At 63.7% G+C, this 19,745-nt stretch overlaps 1 protein-coding gene across 1 annotated transcript in view; it reads right to left on the bottom strand.

Moving 5' to 3' along the window:
* The window catches only part of RFTN1 (raftlin, lipid raft linker 1), a 194,960-nt gene that overhangs the window by 26,799 nt on the left and 148,416 nt on the right, over positions 1-19,745 (bottom strand). Inside the window, 3 exon segments of the mRNA XM_058290796.2 lie at positions 1,071-1,283; positions 6,030-6,164; positions 6,166-6,265. Coding sequence (XP_058146779.2) covers positions 1,071-1,283; positions 6,030-6,164; positions 6,166-6,265 — 448 coding nt within the window.

Genomic DNA, 19,745 nt, shown 5'->3' with positions numbered 1-19,745 from the left:
TTAGTAATGCTAATCCATTACTGGGTTGCTTCTCCATCCATAATGCTACTCCGCCGGTAGTGCTGCTCCACCAGTAGTGCTGCTCCACTGGTAGTGCTACTCCATTGGTAGTGCTGCTCCACCAGTAGTGCTGCTCCCCCGGTAGTGCTACTCCACTGGTAGTGCCGCTCCACCGGTAGTGCTACTCCGTGCAGCAGTCCCGCAGGGACCCCCCACACGGCAGGTGCTGCGGTGTGATGAGATGCAGGGGCTGTGCCCTCCCACGGCGCTCACAGGCCAGCCGCTCGGTCCACCTGCTGCTCTAGTGCCCAGTGCTGCCACGGCCTCTTCACACTGCGGTAGGTCTACAAACAAGGGGCAAACCCAGGGGATCCTCCTTCCAAAAGCTCTTAGAAGCAGCGCAGACGGGGCACCGTCGGAAGCAGTCGGCCCTCCCGCTGTCACTCTAGAAGACCCTGGTGCTCCGCAGCGCTGACAGAGCGCGGGCCGGGCTGCACGGGGAGCTCCTGGGCTGCGCTATTAGAAGTCGCACACCTCTCTCTGCACGGAGCCTGCCCTGAAGATGGGCCAGGACAACGAGCTGGAGGCGGAGCTCGTGACGGCCACTGAGGGCCACCGAGGGCTGCTGAGGGCCACCAAGGGCCATCAAGGGCCACCGAGGGATGCCAAGGGCCACCGAGGGCCACCAAAGGCCGCTGAGGGCCACTGAGGGCTGCTGAGGGCCACCGAGAGCTATCAAGGGCCGCCGAGGGCCACCAAAGGCCACTGAGGGCCACCAAGGGCTGCCGAGGGCCACTGAGAGCCATCAAGGGCCGCCGAGGGCCACCGAGGGATGCCAAGGACCGCTGAGGGCCACCAAAGGCTGCTGAGGGCCACCGAGAGCCATCAAGGGCCGCCAAGGGCCATCGAGAGATGCCAAGGGCTGCCGAGGGCCACCAAAGGCCGCTGAGGGCCACCGAGAGCTATCAAGGGCCAAGGGCCACCAAGTGCCACTGAGGGCCATGGCCGCTGAGGGTCACCAAGGGCCGCCGAGAGCCATCGAGTGCGGCCGAGGGCCGAGTCCGTCGTACCGTTCGCCGTGCCGAGCTGGAGGACGGCGTTGGCCAGCACGCCCCCTTTCCGGAAGTGGTCGCTCGTGTGCTCCAGCCAGTTGGCGTCCAAGCCGCTCACGCACTGGCCATTCCTGGAGACGCGCAGCGGGATGGTGACGGGGTAGTACCGCCCGCACTCCGGGGGGCTCCGCGGCCGGTTGAACAGGGCGAAGACCTCCACCGCTGCTGGCACTGAAAAAAGGAGGGGGGAGCAGTCAGGCACGGTCGGCACGCCCCGTCGGGGCCGGGGGCCACGGGCGCCGAGGACGTGGCGTGGACAGCGGGGCCTGCTGTGGCGCTGCCGTCGGGCTAGAACGCCCGCTCCCGCGCAGTTACCGCGATGCCTTAAGAGGACACGGCTACACAGGCTGAGCCTCAGGGGCCCCGGGGATTCGAACCTGGAATACAGCGGGCAGCGTTTACTCGGGTGTCTGCGAGGGGGGCGGAGCAGACGTTTTCTAGAAACTCACACGTGTGTTCTGGAAGTAAAAGCAGACAGGCATGGGCAAGAGCTGGTCTCAAAAAAAGAAGTAAATGTCCAAGGCACATACGACCAAAAATACCACGAGAACTCCAGGACCCTGGCACCGCCCTGAAGTCACCAGTGACCCGCTGCCGCGGTGTTTCCCAGGGCGGGTCCCGTAACGGCTAATCAAGGACATCAAAAACACAATGACTGACACGTAAGAACAATCATGGGCTCGTCGCCGGAAACGGCCGCGCGGGCGCTGGCACGGGCCCGGGACGTGAGCGGCGCGGCCACCCGGTGGCCGTGCGTGCCGCTGGGCCCGCGTCCGCGGCGGCGTGCCCGGGCAGCAGGTACCTGGCGTCCCACCTGAGCGTGAAGGCCTGTCTCTGTGTGACTCAGAGTCCAGCCATCAGAGGCGACCGGACTCGGAGCGCTCGGCTCCCAGGGGCCACCTGGGGCCACGCTGCAGTTTCCAAACACATCTACTGGGAGGAGGAATTCCCGCCCTTCCTCCAAAGCGAAAACACCGCGGGTCGTCAACACGCGCTGACAGCAGCAAGAGGCCAAGGCACGCCCGCGCTGCCCGCGTCCCGGGGCGCCCGGCCCCGGATTTTACCATTTCACGATTGTTTTTGAGAGTGCCAAATGACTGCTTTTTTAAATAATTGACTTCCTTTATTTAAAAATAAATGCATTTCAAAAGGAAACTGGGCTCCAAGGCCGGCCTGGGAACCTGCACCACCTGCCGTGGACAGGAGGTGACCGTGCGGCTCGCTGGCCCCAGGCCCCCCGCACGTCCCCCCTGAGATGGCCTCGCCCAGGTGCAGGGTGCAGGAAGCCCCTCCACTGCCCGGGGGATGGTCAGCCGGGCCTCCCCTGGGGGTCCGTGCCGGGGCACGAGGTCTGTGTCCTCAGCCACGTGGGACGGGGCCACTGGGCCACTCCTCTCCTGGGGTCACCTGGGAGGGAGGGGCCACGGGGGTTTCCCACCCCGGCACCTGGCTCCAGCTCAGCTTTCCTCGTCCACCTGCCTGGCTCAGGGAGAGGCCCCCGAGTCCAGGTGCCGGCGCAGAGCGAGGCTGCGCCCAGAGCCGTGACGCGCAGGGACAGAGACGTGCGCGGAGGGGGCCGCGCCGGGGGCGGTGAGCAGGGCCCCCGCGCCGGGCTCAGCTCGCAGCGGCCGTGCCCCGGGGGGCACCGCCTGCCCGTGGACTCCCCCGACGCAGGTCTGGGGGGCGAGTCGTTGGTTTGGGAGGAGGTCGCGGGAAGGGAGAGCGGGAGGAGGCGGGAGCAGAAGCGGCCGCCCTGACGAGGGGGCGGCTGCCCCCGGGCCCCAGCCTCCAGGGTCAGGGACCGCAAGGGGCCGTGCGGGACGGGGGCCCACCGGGGCCTCCAGGCGCAGAAGCCGCCTTCCCCCGCCAGCTCCGCCGCGCGTGCCCGGCGCGGAGCGTCACCTGGCCTGCCCGTCCCACGCGTCCCCACGCCACAGGGGCTGGAGAGGCTGTGGCCACACCAGGCTGTCCTCGGCTCGGGAGGCCACGGCCGGGCTGTCCTCGGCTCGGGAGGCCACGGCCGGGCTGTCCTCGGCTCGGGAGGCCACGGCCGGGCGGTCCTCGGCTCGGGAGGCCACGGCCGGGCTGTCCTCGGCTCGGGAGGCCACGGCCGGGCTGTCCTCGGCTCGGGAGGCCATGGCCGGGCTGTCCTCGGCTCGAGAGGCCACGGCCATGCCAGGCTGTCCCCAGGTGGCTGGGGGCCAGGGCCCGAGCACGCAGGCGCAGGGACTTCAAAGAGGAAGGCCAGCATCTGTGAGGGAAGCGAGGGGCCGCCTGGAGACGCCAGGAGCTAGAGAACGCGCGATGCCTCACCAGACGGAGACCCCTCACGTGGCGAGACACAAACCACTGTCCTCCCCGCGGGCACGGAGAGAATGGGGGGGCCGAAAGGAGAGGCGAGGGGGCCTGGGGGGGCCGGCGGCGAGGCCAGCTCTCCCGTCGGGGACCCAAGCCAGCGACAGGAATAACTCCTTCCGGAAGGAAGAGGAGGCGCCCTTGGAAGCGGGAGCCCGAAGCCCTGGGACCACGACGGAGCCACAGCAGCCCTCTCCTCCTGGCCGCGGCCCCGTCCTCGCGTGGGGCCAGCCCGGGGCCAGCCGCGCTGCCCTCTGCGCTCACATCCCCTGGCACGCCCCGGCCTCCGCGGGCAGCGGGGACCCCGACGGGCAGGTCACGTCCGCTGCCCTGTGACCCTGCCGTGACCCCTGGCTTGAAGCGTTCTCCAGACCCGGGACAGACAGTCCCAGGGGGACAGGCATTGTTTCCAGGACGTCCTGAGCAGGCCGGGAACTGGACGGGCCGCGCGGCCGGGGCCGCCTCGGGGTCCCGCGGTCCTCTCTGTTCCGGGCCCGGCTTCTGTTCCCCGACGGGACGGCCTTGGCGCGTCGGGACGCTGGTGGCGTCCAGTTCAGACAGTGGGCGCTGGACACACGGGTGCTGGGTCGGCCTCAACCGGACGAGCGGGGAGGCTGGGGGAGGCCGAGGGGATGGCCCGCGCCTGCCCTCCCGGGTCTCGGCGGCCCGTGGGCGCGTGCGGGGAGGGGCACAGCGAGGGGGCGCAGGCCTGTGCCTGGGGAGGGCCCCCCAGGCTGCTGAGAGCCTGGGGCTGCGTCTGCTCGGGGGCGGCTTGGAAGGAACAAGAGGGAGCAGGTCTCGGCAGGCATCTGGGCTGGGAGGGGAGTGGGGTCTGCTCAGGTGGGGGGCGGCCGGAGCTAACAGCAAGGCCTGCCCTGGGGGGCCGGGCTGGGGGCTGCGCTGGGACAGGGGCACGTTCTCGAGTCTGGAGGAAGCTGCTCGGGGGCAGGCGCAGGGGCGTGGAGCCGGCTGAGGGGCGCACACAGCTGCCGTAGCCACAAGCCCCTCCGCCTCCACATCGTTCCCCCCCAGAAGCGCCCGTGGCCCCCATAAGCCACAGGCCGCCCTGGGGCCGAGCAGGAGAGCTTCGCGCCACGGGCCGCTTCCCAAGTCCAGCAAGAGGCCGATGTCCTGGGCAGGGCAGGCAGGCGCCGGCCGCCACGGGTGCGAGGGACCGCGAGACGGGCGGGCGCAGGGCCATGGGCAGGGCCCCAGGGCGGGGGCGGCCGGGAGCCGAGGGCTGGGGAGGGGCCCCACGACAGGGGGCTGGGCCCGGGGCACCCCCCCACCTCCAGGTTCAGGCACTTCTGCCGAGCTGGCCGCCAAGGCCGCGGCGGCATCCAAGGCCCCGGCGAGAGGCGGGCAGCGCCGGCGTCCCGAGGGGGCACGCGGCAGGGCCTGCGCGGCCCAGTGTGATTCCTCTGGGGACGACAGGACGACGCGGCTGTGTGAGCCTCTCCCACCCCTTGTTTCCCTCTCATGGCTAGAGTGGCTGAGCGAGGAGCAGACCTCAACGGCCAGGAGAGAAGCGGGAGGGGGCCGCCACGGGCCGCGCTGCCCACCCGAGCCGGCCCAGCTCCGCCGATGAGGAAAACTACCCAGCCAGAGGAGATACCGGGAGACGCGGCGCGAGGGCCGGTTCCCGCGCTGCCCAGCTGAGGCGCCGAGGCCTGGGGCAGGAGAACGAGGGGCCGAGGAAAGGGGAGAAGGGCGTCCTGCGGACAGGCCGAGGCTGCTCAGGGGCACAGCATGGACGCCAGATGAATGGAAATTCCCCTGGAGGAGGCCCTAAAAGACAGTCGACAGGAAGGGGACCGCGGGCGTCCCCCGGAATCACAGGGGCGAGCAGGGCAGGCTGCTGGACCGGCGTGGCCTCCCCGAACGCTGGGGAGGGGCTGGGACGACCCCCGCCCTGTGTCAAGAGGCAGAGCTTGCTGGAAAGCGCTGGGCCAGCAGCACCCCCTGGACTCCGGCTCCCCTGGACCTCCCGTGAGGAAATAAACTGAGGGGTGGCACCCATGTAGGTCCCCTCCAGTTGTCCTGCCGTGACCGCCTATTAAAGACCCCCGGCAGGACGGGAGCCTCAGGCCCCGGGGGGCCGAGCGGAGGCTGCAGGTGAGCAGGCGGGAGTGCGGGGCGGGGGCCGGGAGGGGACGCAGAGCCGAGGGGCACGGGCACAGGGGCAGGGTGGGGGCACGGTCTCCCCGACGCGGGGGCCGAGACGGGGCGTGGGCGCGTCCCGGGACTCGAGCTGCCCGCAGCGGTCACCGACCGCGCCCACTAGTGACCGCAGGTGTTCATCAACTGACGTAAAAACTCACAGGAAAGCGGGGGGCAGGCCGTCGGCAGGTCCTGCGGGGCAGTGGCCGAGGGCAGCGCTGCGGAGAAGAGCCCGTCCTCGGGCCCCCCAAGCACGCAGGACTGCGGGTCAGCGGCGGCCACGTTGCGTGGTGGCGTGTCCCCCGCAGAGGCCCCGCCGTCCACACGTGCCCCCGCTTCTTTATCCCGCGGAGCCACGGGCAGTCCCCAGCCAAGGCCGGAAGCGCTGCGCGGGCTACTTACTTCCCGAGGGGGGCTCCGGGCGCGGCTCCTGCGGGCTCCCGGGCGGGCCGGGCTGCTGGGCCGGGCTCCCATCCGCGTCCTGGGCGTCGGGCGCTGGCCCCTCGCCATCTGGCACAGGCGTGGCATCCTGCGGGTTGGCGGGCATCGGGGGGCTGCCGCCGGTGGGCGCGCGCGGGGCTCGGGTACTGCGGCACGAAGCCGACAAACTGCAGGCCACGGCCGGCGGCCTCCTGGACCTGCGGGCAGAGAGAAGGACGGGAAGTGGGTCAGGGGGACGGCCGTGACGGGGCAGCGCGCCCAGCGCCCATCGCCCGAGGCCCCTGTGCCCCCCAGCCCTGCCTGCATCAGACCCTGGCAAAGGCTGCCTCGGTGGCTGGAGAGGCAGCACCTGCCCGGGGGGCCGGGCCACCTGTCCTTGAAACTCCGTCCTGTCGGCTACTTCTCGTCGAGGCTGGAAAGGACGCTGGTCAGATGTGGCCCAATGGACAGGGCATCCGCCTACCACATGGGAGGTCCGTGGTTCAAACCCCGGGCCTCCTGACCCATGTGGAGCTGGCCCATGCGCAGTCCTGATGCGCTCAAGGAGTGCCCTGCCATGCAGGGGTGTCCCCTGCATAAGGGAGCCCCATGTGCAAGGAGTGCACCCCGTAAGGAGAGCCGCCCAGTGTGAAAGAAAGTGCAGCCTGCCCAGGAATGGCGCCGCACACACGGAGAGCTGACACAACAAGATGCAACAGAAAGAGACACAGATTCCCGTGCCGCTGACAACAACACAAGCAGACACAGAAGAACACACAGCAAGTGGACACAGAGAACAGACAACTGGGGGGGAAGGGGAGAGAAATAAAAAAGCAAACAGACACGCCTTCCAGCTGGGCTGCGCTTGCTGCGCTCTCTGGGTTGTTCCTTCCATCTGTCTTGCTCACTCACTACTGCCCAACTCGGCCGGGGAGTTTTTTGGGAGGGGAAGAGTCTAAGTGCGCGGTGCCCCACACTGGGGCGGGAGGAGGCGGCGCGGCCGGCCCCCCTGTGGGGCAGGATGGCTGTGGGAGCGGGGTTTGGGGTGCTCTGCCCCCCTCAGGGCTGTGGGCGCCATGGACGGGGGGGCCTTCGGGGCTGCCCACGGCGGGGCGGGCGCCTCGGCTCACGCCCCTGGTGGCGTCTCCCGCCCAGTTCTGTGGTGATCGGCTCCCCTGGCAGTTGGCATCTGGGGGGACAGACGCAGTTTACACAGGAGCGATGGGCAGGATGTGGGCGACGGGAAAACAGAAACCAGCTTCCGCCAGGAGCCACTTCCTCTTTCAAGGCCCACTTGCTCCGTGCATCCTCCCAGTGTCCTTTTTATTTTTAAAGATTTATTTTCATTTATTTCTTTCCCTTCCTCTCTCCCCAGTTGTCTGCTCTCTGTGTCCATTCGTTGTGTGTTTCTTCTGCGTTCACTTGGATTCTTGTTAGTGACACCCGGAATCTGTGTTTCTTTTTGTGGCGTCATCTTGCTGTGTCAGCTCTCCGTGTGTGCGGCGCCATTCCTGGGCAGGCTGCACTTTCTTTCGCGCTGGGCGGCTCTCCTTATGGGTGCACTCCTTGCACGTGGGGCTCCCCTACGCGGGGACACCCCTGCGTGGCAGGGCACTCCTTGTGCACATCAGCACTGCGCATGGCCAGCTCCACACGGGTCAAGGAGGCCTGAGGTTTGAACCGCAGACCTCCCATGTGGTAGGCGGACGCCCTAACCGCTGGGCCACGTCTGCTCCCCTGGGAGGCATGTTTTAAGGCACTTTCTGGACAAGGACGCTCAACTTGGACAAACAAGGGGTAGAGGCATCAGGCCTGGTCTGGGTCACCCCCGTGCCCGTGACCTCGGGGACCCCGAGGCGCCTGCGGGGCCGTCCCCCGCCATTCGAGGCGCAGCAAGGCCCGCGGCACCCCCCCGCACGGGAGCAGCCGACCCGCCAGCCCTCCTCGGGGGAGCGCCCTAACTGGGAGCAGGAGGCAGCTTCCGCGCCACACGGCACGTTCTAGAAGAGGGCCAGGGCGGCTGCTGTCGTGCAAGCTGGTTTGCGATCAGGCCTCGGCAGTAATGGACAAAACCGTGGCAGTGGGCGCCGTGGGCGCCCCGGGCGTGCAGGCACGGAAGTGGGCGCAGGACGAAGCGGGGCCACTGAGTCCTGCACAGCTGCCCTCTCTCCACGTCATGTGACACGTCAGGGTCCAAAGCCGGGCCCGTTCAGACCAAAGGTCACTTCTTTTTCCCTAAGAAGGCTCAGGGAGCAGGGCAAATGGCCGGCCTCTCTTTACGGGGCTCAGAAGCTCCCGAGCGGGGTCCCGTCCAGCCAGGGGGCCCCGTCGCGCCAGGACCACGAGGCACATCCCAAGGCGGCAGGCACGGACGAATCCAGGACCCGCGTGTGTCCACGCACATGCTCGCGGGGGGCTCGGTTCTCTCCAAAGTCCGAAGAGTGCATCGCCCTTTTACTCATTAATCTGTGACAGCCACCCCTCTTGAAATTACTTTGGAAAGTTTCTGAAAGGAGACGTGGGTAAGAAACGCAGTCAGGCGGTGGACTTGGCCCAGTGGTTGGGGCGTCCGACTACCACATGGGAGGTCCACAGTTCAAACCTCAGGACTCCTTGACCCGTGTGGAGCTGGCCCATGCGCAGTGCTGATGCGCACAAGGAGTGCCGTGCCACGCAGGGGTGTCCCCCGTGTAGGGGAGCCCCACGCGCAAGGAGTGCGCCCCGTAAGGAGAGCCGCCCAGCGCGAAAGAAAGTGCAGCCTGCCCAGGAATGGCGCCGCACACACGGAGAGCTGACACAGCAAGATGACGCAACAAAAAGAAACAAAGATTTCCATGCCGCTGACAACAACAGAAGCAGACAAAGAAGATGCAGCAAATAGACACAGAGAACAGAAAACTGGGGGGGGGGGAGGGGGGAAGGGTAAATAAATAAATAAATAAATAAATCTTTAAAAAAAAAAAAAAAAGGAACATTGTGAAAGAAAAGGCCAAAAAGCAAGAATCAAATTCATGACAAGGGAGAGGAGATAATTATACCAAAGAGCCTTACGTTAAGGGAAGCTAGCTACTGCGTACAAAGTAGAGCTCCGAGCTTCCCTGCAGCAAAGGCCAAAAGAGAAATGCAATGGATTTTAGCATCCTCAAATAAAAAGTGGAAGCGTGTGAGGTCAACAGGAGAAGCATATTTTGCTAGAAATGAACAGAGGAATTTGCTGTGTGACTCTTAAAAAGATATGGTACAAAATGTGCCTTGGTTGCTTTACAGAAAACGAGGTGTTTCTCTTATGTCCCCAGGGCTGGCACGCTCTGCGATGTCTATTTCTAACCCTTGAGAGAAGGTGAAGGCACGCTGCTAGAGCGCGGACTTTGTAAAGGCCACTGTGCGTGGCGCCAACGTGAAACAATCCAGGTGAGCTGGCAGGTCTCACCTCCTGCCCCCGACGGCAGCAGCCCGAGACGCGCCGGGACCTGGGAATTAGGCCACAGTTAGTCTCAACCCCTCAAGCTCCCGCTCTCTAGTCCCAACTGCTGAGAAATCACGCTGCCAGGCCACGAGGCTTCAGAGATTTAAACCCATCAAGCAAATCCTCAACACAATAAACTCGTAGTAAACTAAACGGGAACGAATCTTCCATAAATTTCTGCCTGTGAGAAAATAATAATTTCCAGATGCAGCTCCACGGGAAGGACAAGGAATGACTGCCCCCAAAACCCCGAGCCGCGTCAGCTATGGAGTCCACCGGACCCCAGGGTCTCCTCCCAAGACCCCGCAAGCCCGAGCCTCTCGGTGAGCCGTCGTACCTGAGGAAGGGGCACACCTGGGCTCGCCCGCACTGGCCCCTGCGCCTCTCCATCCTGCCGCAGAGGAAACAGTTAAAAGACAGGCTCCACTAGGCCAGCCTCAGCTGGTGTCGTGGACGCTGCGTGGGTGTGGAGGAGAAAGGCATCTCGGGGCCCTTGACGTGGATCAGAGGGGGTTCCAAGAGCTTTTCTTTTTTAAAGCAGTTTTATTGAGATATACTCACATACCCTACCATCGACCCAAAGTGCACAGTCAGTGGTTTTAGTATAACCACGGTGTTATCCCCAAAACATTTTAGAGCCATTTCATGACCTCCGCAAGCGCCTGCGCCTTGGTTTTCTCATCTGTAAAATGGGGAAGTCGTACCTGCCCTGCAGGTGCAGGTGAAGAGCGTCCCGCAGTTTCCCATGAGCATCATTCTTGGCTAACCTGTCCCCGGCTCTGGTGGCCCGACAGGCAGGGCCCAGGGCCGGCCAGCGTGACACTGCACCCTGCACTCGGGTGTTACCCCAGCCCTGTCCTCTCCACCGGGCCCCTGAGGACTGGGAGAAGCTTTGACACAACCAGACCGGTGCCCTTCTCCCCGCACGATACAGACACACGCACTCCTTGGCCGGATCGTGCTGGAGACCTGACCTCTGGGCCAGCGGCTCTCAGCATCTGGAGAGCAGCAGCAACCCCGGCAAGCCGGCAGAAATGCCCGTTCTCAGGCCCGACCTGCAGAAGCTCAAACTGTAGTGGAGGCCAGCCCCCTGGGTCCTTTGTTTGTTTTTACGGGGTACGGGGACAGAACCCGGGACCTGGTGCACGGGAGGCAGGTGCTCAACCGCTGGGCTGCGCCTGCCGCTGCACCCTCCAGATGCCTCCAGGCACCCTGAGCTGCGGGATCTCTGCTTTACAACAGACTTTACGAGGCCGGGGACCTCTCTTCACTGCCCTGGTCCTAGGGCTGGCACGATGCCTGGCACACAGTAGGGGCTCAAGAAATATCTGCTGTAAGAATGAATACATAAATGAAAGAATGGGTGAATGCTTGTGTCTTCTCTATGATTACTTTTTCGGCCCTAGAATTCTACAAACATTTATGATGCCCCTACGCTGGTTCAGACAAGCACTGCCTTAGAGACTTGGGGCACCAAACAGGGAGTGCGACCCTTGAGAAGATTTCAGTTGAATACTGGAGAGAGATTTTTAAAAATAATTACAATAACGTGAAGCAATAGTGCTTACAGCATAATGTTACGTAAAAATCAAGATTCTGAACTTTACAGACCCAGTATTAACTATGTAATACGTGCAAAAAATGAAACTCAAAACTGCATGGAAACGGGAAGCGGACTTGGCCCAATGGATGGAGCGTCCGTCTACCACATGGGAGGTCCAGGGTTCAAACCCAGAGCCAGTGTGGAGCTGGTCCACGCACAGTGCTGATGCGCGCAAGGAGTGCCGTGCTGCGCAGGGTGTCCCCCGCGTAGGGGAGCCCCACGTGCAAGGAGTGCACCCATAAGGAGAGCTGCCCAGTGCGATAAAAGTGTAGCCCACCCAGGAGTGGAGCCGCACACACAGAGCTGACACAGCAAGAAGATGCAAGAAAGAGACACAGATTCCTGGTGCCGCTGACAAGAATACAAGCAGACACAGAAGAACACACAGCAAATGGACACAGAGAGCAGAGAGCTGGGGGGGAAGAGGAGGGAAATAAATGAAAAATAAATCTTAAAAAAAAAAAAAAAAGGAACAAGGTGACCCACAGCAGGGCTGATGGGGTCGAACTCTGACTTGGTATGGAACGAAGAGAAGGTCAAGGACTCCCAAAGGCAGTGAGAGAGCACACGCCCCAGCAGGGAGCACAGGGCCCACAGGGAGCATACGCCCAGCAGGGAGCACACGCCCAGGAGGGAGCACACGCCCCAACAAGGAGCACACAGCCCAGCAGGGAGCACACGCCCCACAGGGAGCACACACCCAGCAGGGAGCACACGCCCCAGCAGGGAGCACACGCCCACCAGGGAGCACAGGCCCTGCAGGGAGCACACACCCAGCAGGGAGCACACGCCCCAGCAGGGAGCACACGCCCACCAGGGAGCACAGGCCCCGCAGGGAGCACATGCCCAGTAGGGAGCACACAGCCCACAGGGAGCACACGCCCCAGCAGGGAGCACAGGGCCCACAGGGAGCACACGCCCAGCAGGGAGCACACGCCCCAACAAGGAGCACACGCCCCAGCAGGGAGCACACGCCCCACAGGGAGCACACACCCAGCAGGGAGCACACGCCCAGGAGGGAGCACACGCCCCAACAAGGAGCACACAGCCCAGCAGGGAGCACACGCCCCACAGGGAGCACACACCCAGCAGGGAGCACACGCCCCAGCAGGGAGCACACGCCCACCAGGGAGCACAGGCCCCGCAGGGAGCACATGCCCAGCAGGGAGCACACAGCCCACAGGGAGCACACGCCCCACAGGGAGCACAGGGCCCACAGGGAGCACACGCCCAGCAGGGAGCACACGCCCCAACAAGGAGCACACGCCCAGCAGGGAGCACACGCCCAGCAGGGAGCACACGCCCCAGCCAGGGAGCACACGCCCCACAGGAGCACACGCCCAGCAGGGAGCACACGCCCAGCAGGGAGCACATGCCCAGCAGGGAGTACACAGTCCAGCAGGGAGCACATGCCCAGCAGGGAGCACACGGCCCAGCAGGGAGCACACAGCCCGGCAGGGAGCACACGCCCCAGCAGGGAGTACACGCCCAACAGGGAGCACACACCCAGCAGGGAGCACACAGCCCGGCAGGGAGCACACGCCCAGCAGGGAGCACACAGCCCACAGGGAGCACACGCCCCAGCAAGGAGCACACGCCCAGCAGGGAGCACACGCCCCAGCAGGGAGCACACGCCCAGCAGGGAGCATATGCCCCAGCAGGGAGCACACGGCCCGGCAGGGAGCACATGCCCCAGCAGGGAGTACACGGCCCAGCAGGGAGCACACAGCCCAGCAGGGAGCACACGCCCCAGCAGGGAGCACACAGCCCGGCAGGGAGCACATGCCCCAGCAGGGAGCACACGGCCCAGCAGGGAGCACACAGCCCGGCAGGGAGCACATGCCCCAGCAGGGAGTACACGGCCCAGCAGGGAGCACACAGCCCAGCAGGGAGCACACGCCCCAGCAGGGAGCACACAGCCCGGCAGGGAGCACATGCCCCAGCAGGGAGCACACGGCCCAGCAGGGAGCACACGGCCCAGCAGGGAGCACACGCCCCAGCAGGGAGCACACGGCCCAGCAGGGAGCACACAGCCCGGCAGGGAGCACATGCCCCAGCAGGGAGTACACGCCCAACAGGGAGCACACACCCAGCAGGGAGCACACGCCCAGCAGGGAGCACACGCCCCACAGGGAGCACACACCCAGCAGGGAGCACACGCCCCAGCAAGGAGCACACGCCCAGCAGGGAGCACACGCCCCAGCAGGGAGCACACGGCCCAGCAGGGAGCACACAGCCCGGCAGGGAGCACACGCCCCACAGGGAGCACACGCCCCACAGGGAGCACACAGCCCGGCAGGGAGCACACGCCCAGCAGGGAGCACACGCCCCACAGGGAGCACACAGCCCAGCAGGGAGCACACACCCAGCAGGGAGTACACGCCCCACAGGGAGCACACGCCCCACAGGGAGCACACGCCCAGCAGGGAGCACACGCCCAGCAGGGAGCACACGCCCCAGCAGGGAGTACACAGTCCAGCAGGGAGCACACAGTCCAGCAGGGAGCACACGCCCCACAGGGAGCACACGCCCAGCAGGGAGCACACGCCCCAGCAGGGAGCACACAGTCCAGCAGGGAGCACATGCCCAGCAGGGAGCACACGCCCCAGCAGGGAGCACACGCCCAGCAGGGAGCACACAGTCCAGCAGGGAGCACACGCCCAGCAGGGAGCACACGCCCCCAGCAGTGCAGGCCCCTGGGACCACTCCGGTCTAGGTCTGAGGACAGGCTGGACGAGGCAAGGAGGTGGACAGCAGCTCCAGGTCAAGGAGATTTCCCACCACCCTGAGGAGAGCAGCTGCAGGTGTGTTTATAACTGGTAGATTCACTCCTTACCTGCAACAGGTCCTTTCTAATTTTATGATGAACGTACGATGAACTCTAATGAGTTAATCAATACCAGGAATCAGAAATTGGCTGATTTTTGAAAAATACAGAGCTGCACCACCCAGGACGGCAGCCCCAATTCATGCGAATCAAAAAGAAATAAAAACTCAGGTCCTCGGGTGCACCGGCCACCCTCCACCTGCGCGGGCGCCGCGTGCGGCTGCGGGTGCCACGTGGTTGGCACCGATGGAACACGTGTGCATCGTCACGGGGAGTTCTAAAGACAGTGCCACTGCGGAAGACAGCGTACCATGAAAAATACTGAACAAGAGACACGGACTCTTAACCACGGTTTCCGAGGGACGTAATGAGGGGTAGAGACCAAGACTCTCACACCTACGCCCCAAATCCACCCCAGACCTGTTCACCACCAGCGTGAGTGTCCCTCGTCACCACGGCCGCCACTGGTGACCCGTGGGCACACGCGGGAGCACACGCAGAAGCATGGGACCAGATGCCAAAGGCGCGGAGTGCGGCGGGGCTGCGCGCTTGCACACGAGGCTTTACGGTGAATATATTATCAGGCGCGCATCTCCCTTCCCCTCGTTTGTCACCTAAACTCCGTTCAGCTTTCTGCAAAGGCCAAGTTCAAAAATAGCACGCGCTCCAGCTCCCGTCTGAAGCCGCCCTGGGTGCCGGCGTGTTCGCACTTGGCTTTGGGAGTTGAGAACCCCGCCAGGCGCCGCTGGGGCGCAGGGCCCTTTCGGGGCCGCGAGGAAAGGGCGGCATTTATGGGGTACACCGGCCGTGCAGGCCTTCAGGGGCTGCTGTCCGCTCTGAAAGACCGGGCGGTCTTAGAATGAGACCTGGACGAGGAATCTGAGCCCTGAAGCTCGGACCCGGCTCTGCCACGTGCTGGCCGCGCCCCTGGCCAGCGCGTGTGACTTGCCCGTCTGTAGGATGGGGAGTCGCCTCCGCCCCCCGGTTCCACGGCTACTGGCTGCGAGCCCGCTCCATGGGCCTCAGACACCATTCCCACCCGCTGGGTCACCTGGTTGGCTTAACCAAGGGGTGACCGGGAGATTCTGAAGAGTTGACCGCACTCAAGTTTAAAGGAGCAGAGAAGCAGACTTGGCCCAATGGATACAGCACCCGCCTACCACACGGGAGGTCCAGGGTTCAAACCCAGGGCCTCCTGGCCCGTGTGGTGAGCTGCCCCACACAGTGCTGATGCGCGCAAGGAGTGCTGTGCCACGCAGGGGTGTCCCCATGTAGGGGAGCCCCACGCGCAAGGAGTGCGCCCCATAAGGAGAGCCGCCCAGCACAAAAGAAAGTGTAGCCTGCCCAGGAATGGTGCTGCCCACACAGAGAGCTGACACAACAAGATGACGCAACAAAAAGAAATACAGATTCCCGTGCCGCTGACAAGAACGCAAGCGGACACAGAAGAACACACAGCAAATGGACACAGAGAGCAGACAACAGGGGGGAAGGGGAGAGAAAGAAATAAAAAATAAATCTTCAAAAAATAAAAAGTTTAAAGGAGCAGAGAAAGCCCCAGCCCCCAAGGGCTCTGCTCAAGGCAGGCATTTCTGACGACAGGATTTGATTTGCCAAGTCCTCTGGTGAACGCCGGCTCCTCCACTTGGGCCATGCCTCGATGGAAATGGAGCACTGGGGAGTGGAGACCCCCTGGACAGAGGGATGCCGGCCAGCGCCTGTCCTCCCGGGACCTTCAGCCAGCCCCTGCGCCCCAGCAAACCCAACAACCAGAAGATAAGGTGGCTCCCAGATGTCAGAAGTCCAACGGCTAGAAGGAAGGTGAGCAGACGCACCCTCCACCAGGGACGGCCAGGGGGTCCCGCAGAGCCGTGAGCGGCCAGCGGGCAGAGCAGGTGGCGCCACAGCTGGGCGTCGGGGGGCCTGGACTTGGCAGAGCAGAAGCGAGTTTTGACCTAGTTCTCTGTACACGTGGGCATCACTTTGTTATTTAGAAGCAAATTTCTCCATTGGACAGAAGATTTGGCCGGATCCAACTTTCGAGCTTCTCTGCTTAGCCACTGGAGACGCAGCGTCTAAACTTCGTGTTTTCTGCAGCCAGAGGTCCCAGGACGCTCCCGTTGGCCTGCCTGGGTCAGGGGTCCACGACCGGCCAAGCAGCTCCGGCCAGGGGTAGGGCGGCTCCCGTAGGCATCGGGCGGCTGCGCTGTGATCACGTGGTGGCCCCCAGAGGAAGGGGGGTTCCGGGGCCGGCAAAGGGACATCTCAGTGTCCATCGTGCATGGTCATCACCGGATGCAGAAAAAAACTTGAAATTTGCTCAGCACCCATGAGTACTGAAGTAAAGACGGGAACTTAAGATAAATAACTTAGATTTAAGCCAAGCCAGACTCAGTGAATCAACCCACGTCTATCGCAGCCAGGTGGGTCTATTTCGGTCAAAGGGGTTTCTGTGCCAGGGCCATCCGTGGGTTATTGTGCTGTGTAGACACAACGTTCCTCTACCTCACACAGATTCCCTGTGTGTCTCCTTAAGACCTGCTCAAGATTATGTATTAAGAACATATTCTGGTTGTCCTGCACAACACTGCAATGACGGATACAGGCCGTTATACATTTTATCATAACCTATAAAACTGTGCCGGGGAGAGCGTAACTATAATGTAAACTACACTCCAGTTAGCAGCAGCGCTTCAATACGTGCTCGTTGATTGTACCCAGCGCACCACACGACTGAGGCACGTTGATGTGGGGAAGGGGGGGGGGAGGGAGCAGGGCCTATGGGAGTCCCCTGTATTTTTAATGTCACATTTACGTAATCTAAAGCATCTTTAGAAATAAAGAATAGAAAAAGAGAACACGTTCTGGAAACACTTTCTGGAATTACCCCAGGAGCTCAGCGAAACCGAGTGTTTGCCACAACAGACGTGCACCCATTTCACAGGGCATGGCAAAAGTGAAGAGCTAATGTGCAGGAGCAGGGGGAATCCTTCCAGAAGATCCCCTCGGCCCAGCAGCTGGGACCTGGCAAGCCCCTGTTCTCCCAGCTCAGGTCCATCCCCGGAACCTGGCCTGCACGAAGCTGGCTGCTCACGCCGGCCTCCCAGGGCTACAGCCAGCCCTCGACCCGAGAGCGCCGCTCGCCCGGGGCGGATGCCGGGGCGGGGACCAGCAGGGCCCGCAGCCGCCCGCCGGGGCTGCCGCTGCCCAAACGTGGGGCAAAGCCTCCTCCAGGGTCTCCCCGAAACCTCGCGGGGAGCCCGAGGACGGGCTGCGCACTCCACAGCCCCGGCTTTGTCGCTGGCGGCACCCAGGGTGGGCGAGATGAGCCCCCGTGGAGGCGGCCCCGGGCCGCAAAGAGAGTGCTGAGGAAGGATCCCGAAGAGGCAGGCGAGCACCAGGGGATCCGCGGGAGCGCGGGCACCGCCTGCCAGGTGGAAAATCATCTGCTGGGGAATCGCTGGCGAGAGCCGGAGGCGCCAGCCCTGTTTTAAGGGATTTACTGGGATCAGCGTAGTCAGTCCTTGTGATAACAAGCGCTGTTTAAGTCAGGGGAGGGACTTATCGCGGCAAGTTCAAGAATGGACTTTGGAACCTGTCTGCACTCAACTCCAAGTTCCTCTCCCCTGCAAGTGACCACCTCAGGGTGTTGCTAAGCAACTGGACGCCTCAGTCCCATCATCAGTAAAGGAGGGGTAAGAAGCAGTCTGCTGTGAGAATTAAATAGGAAAATGCCCCTACATCTTTAGAATCGTCACTGGACTCAGAGCGTGCTCACGGATCTTCTTTTTTTTTAAAGACTTATTTATATTTATTTCTCTCCCCTTCTCCCCCCGCCCCCTAGTTGTCTGCTCTCTGTGTCCATTCGCTGTGTGTTCTTCTTTGTCTGCTTCTGTTGTTGTCAGCGGCACCAGGAATCTGTGTGTCTTTTTGTTGTGTCATCTTGCTGTGTCAGCTCTGTGTGTGTGCGGTGACACTCCTGGGCAGGCTGCACTTTCTTTCACACTGGGTGGCTCTCCTTACGGGGTGCACTCCTTATGCACGGGGCTCCCCTACACAGCGGACATCCCTGCATGGCACGGCACTCCTTGCACGCATCAGCACTGCGCATGGGCCAGCTCCACATGGGTCAAGGAGGCCCGGGGTTTGAACCCTGGACCTCCCATGTGGTAGGCGGACGCTCTATCCGTTGAGCCACGTCCGCCTCCCTCACTGATCTTGTTCTCCCTCCTCTTCTTTTTTTAACAGACAGTCAAGTTTGAGGTGGAGCCAAAGAACTACCCATCTCTCTGCACCTACTTGAGCCTCTGGAATCTTAACCTGCAAAGAGGCGGAGAGCAAAGAGACAAGCAGGAGAGAAACCATGGCTGATCGTTTGCCCGTAATGCCCTCAGCCCCTTCTCACTGCTGTCAGCATTGACCACGTCCACCGGCCACGGCCCTCCCGGCCTGCGCTGACCCTCGCCCGCACCCTGGCAGCCACTGGCCGGTGATATCAACAGTTCTCCAGGCTGCCCAACGAGCCACCGCAAATTCCGCCGCTGAAAGCAGCGTCCACCTCCTGGCTCCGGGCTGCGTGGCGTGGCCAGCTCCTCTGCGCGAGTCGAGGCACTGGCCAGACTGAGGTCCCTCCTGGGGAGAGGAAAACTCCCCTTCCGGGCTGGCGCTCCTCGCCGGCGGCGTCCGGTTTCTCGGGGGTGTAGCTCCGAGGCCCCATCTTCTCGCCAGTTCCTGCCCGGGTGGCTCAGCTGCGAGAAGCTGCGCCTCTTCCTTGCCATCTTCGAGCCGGAAACGGTTCACAGAATCCTCCTCGTGCCACGTAGCTCTGCTTTCCTCTGCATTCTAGACCCAGCTTGAAAGCGGTTATAGGAATAGGCGATCCTGGGTAATCTTCAGCAGGCCTCCTTTTTATCCCCGTGATACAGATGAGAAACCTGAGGCACAGAGAAGTTATGCAGCTTGCCCAAGGTCACACAGCAAGAGAGACAGGTAGGATTTGCAAGGGCGCCCAGAGCGCAGCTTCCTAAGTGCCGTGCTCCGTGATTGATGCTGCACTGTGAAGTATCAGGGGTAGATCTTGGAGGGTCTCGAATCTTCCAAGTGTAGACTGCTGCGTCTGTGGGCAGCGAGACGCCCGCCGCTGGCAGCTGAGGTCAGGCCTGGCTGTGCAGAGGACGCGGCATGGATGGACAGGGAAGGCCGTGGGGTGGCTAGCGGGCGGGGGGCAGGGCGCTGCCGGCAGGGGACGATCCTGGGGGCCACGCGGGTCACGGGAACGGGCGAGTGGAGAGGGGCGCGTCCGAGCGGAAACGGTAGTTGGCCCCGAGGCCGACCAAAGCCACGCGCTCCAGCCCACCGTCCGGGGAGCCGAACCAGGGGAGGACGCCGTCAACAGTCCCGCGGGGACCGGCCAGGTGCGCCAAGACGCAGGTGGCCGGCGACGCGTGGGCAGCGGGGCCCTGGATGCGGCCGTGGAAGGGACGCGGGGTCGGCTGTGTGCACCCGCCCAGCCCCTGCCGCAGCTCCCGGCCTCTCCCCTCTGTCCCGCCACGGTGCCCGCGGGCCCCCCCGCCGCCCCGCAGCTGCCCGGGCCAGGAGGTGCCAGGCTCCCGCCAGGCCCTGCGGCCAGCTGACCCCCGCCGCGCCACCCCAGCCGGCTGGCCCTGACGGCCCCTCCGGAGCTCCTGCCCGCAGCTCCCACGGCTCTCCAGAGGGGGAACCAAGGGAGGGAGGAGGGGAGGGGGGCGAGGAGGGGAGGGGGAGTGGGGAGGGGCCCAATCACAACAGAAGATAAGCCTCCCC

Source organism: Dasypus novemcinctus, chromosome 31, assembly GCF_030445035.2.
Source record: "Dasypus novemcinctus isolate mDasNov1 chromosome 31, mDasNov1.1.hap2, whole genome shotgun sequence".
Lineage (NCBI taxonomy): Eukaryota > Metazoa > Chordata > Mammalia > Cingulata > Dasypodidae > Dasypus > Dasypus novemcinctus.
The sequence above is the reverse complement of the archived record's forward strand: the minus strand, read 5'-3'. Positions and strand labels throughout refer to the sequence as shown.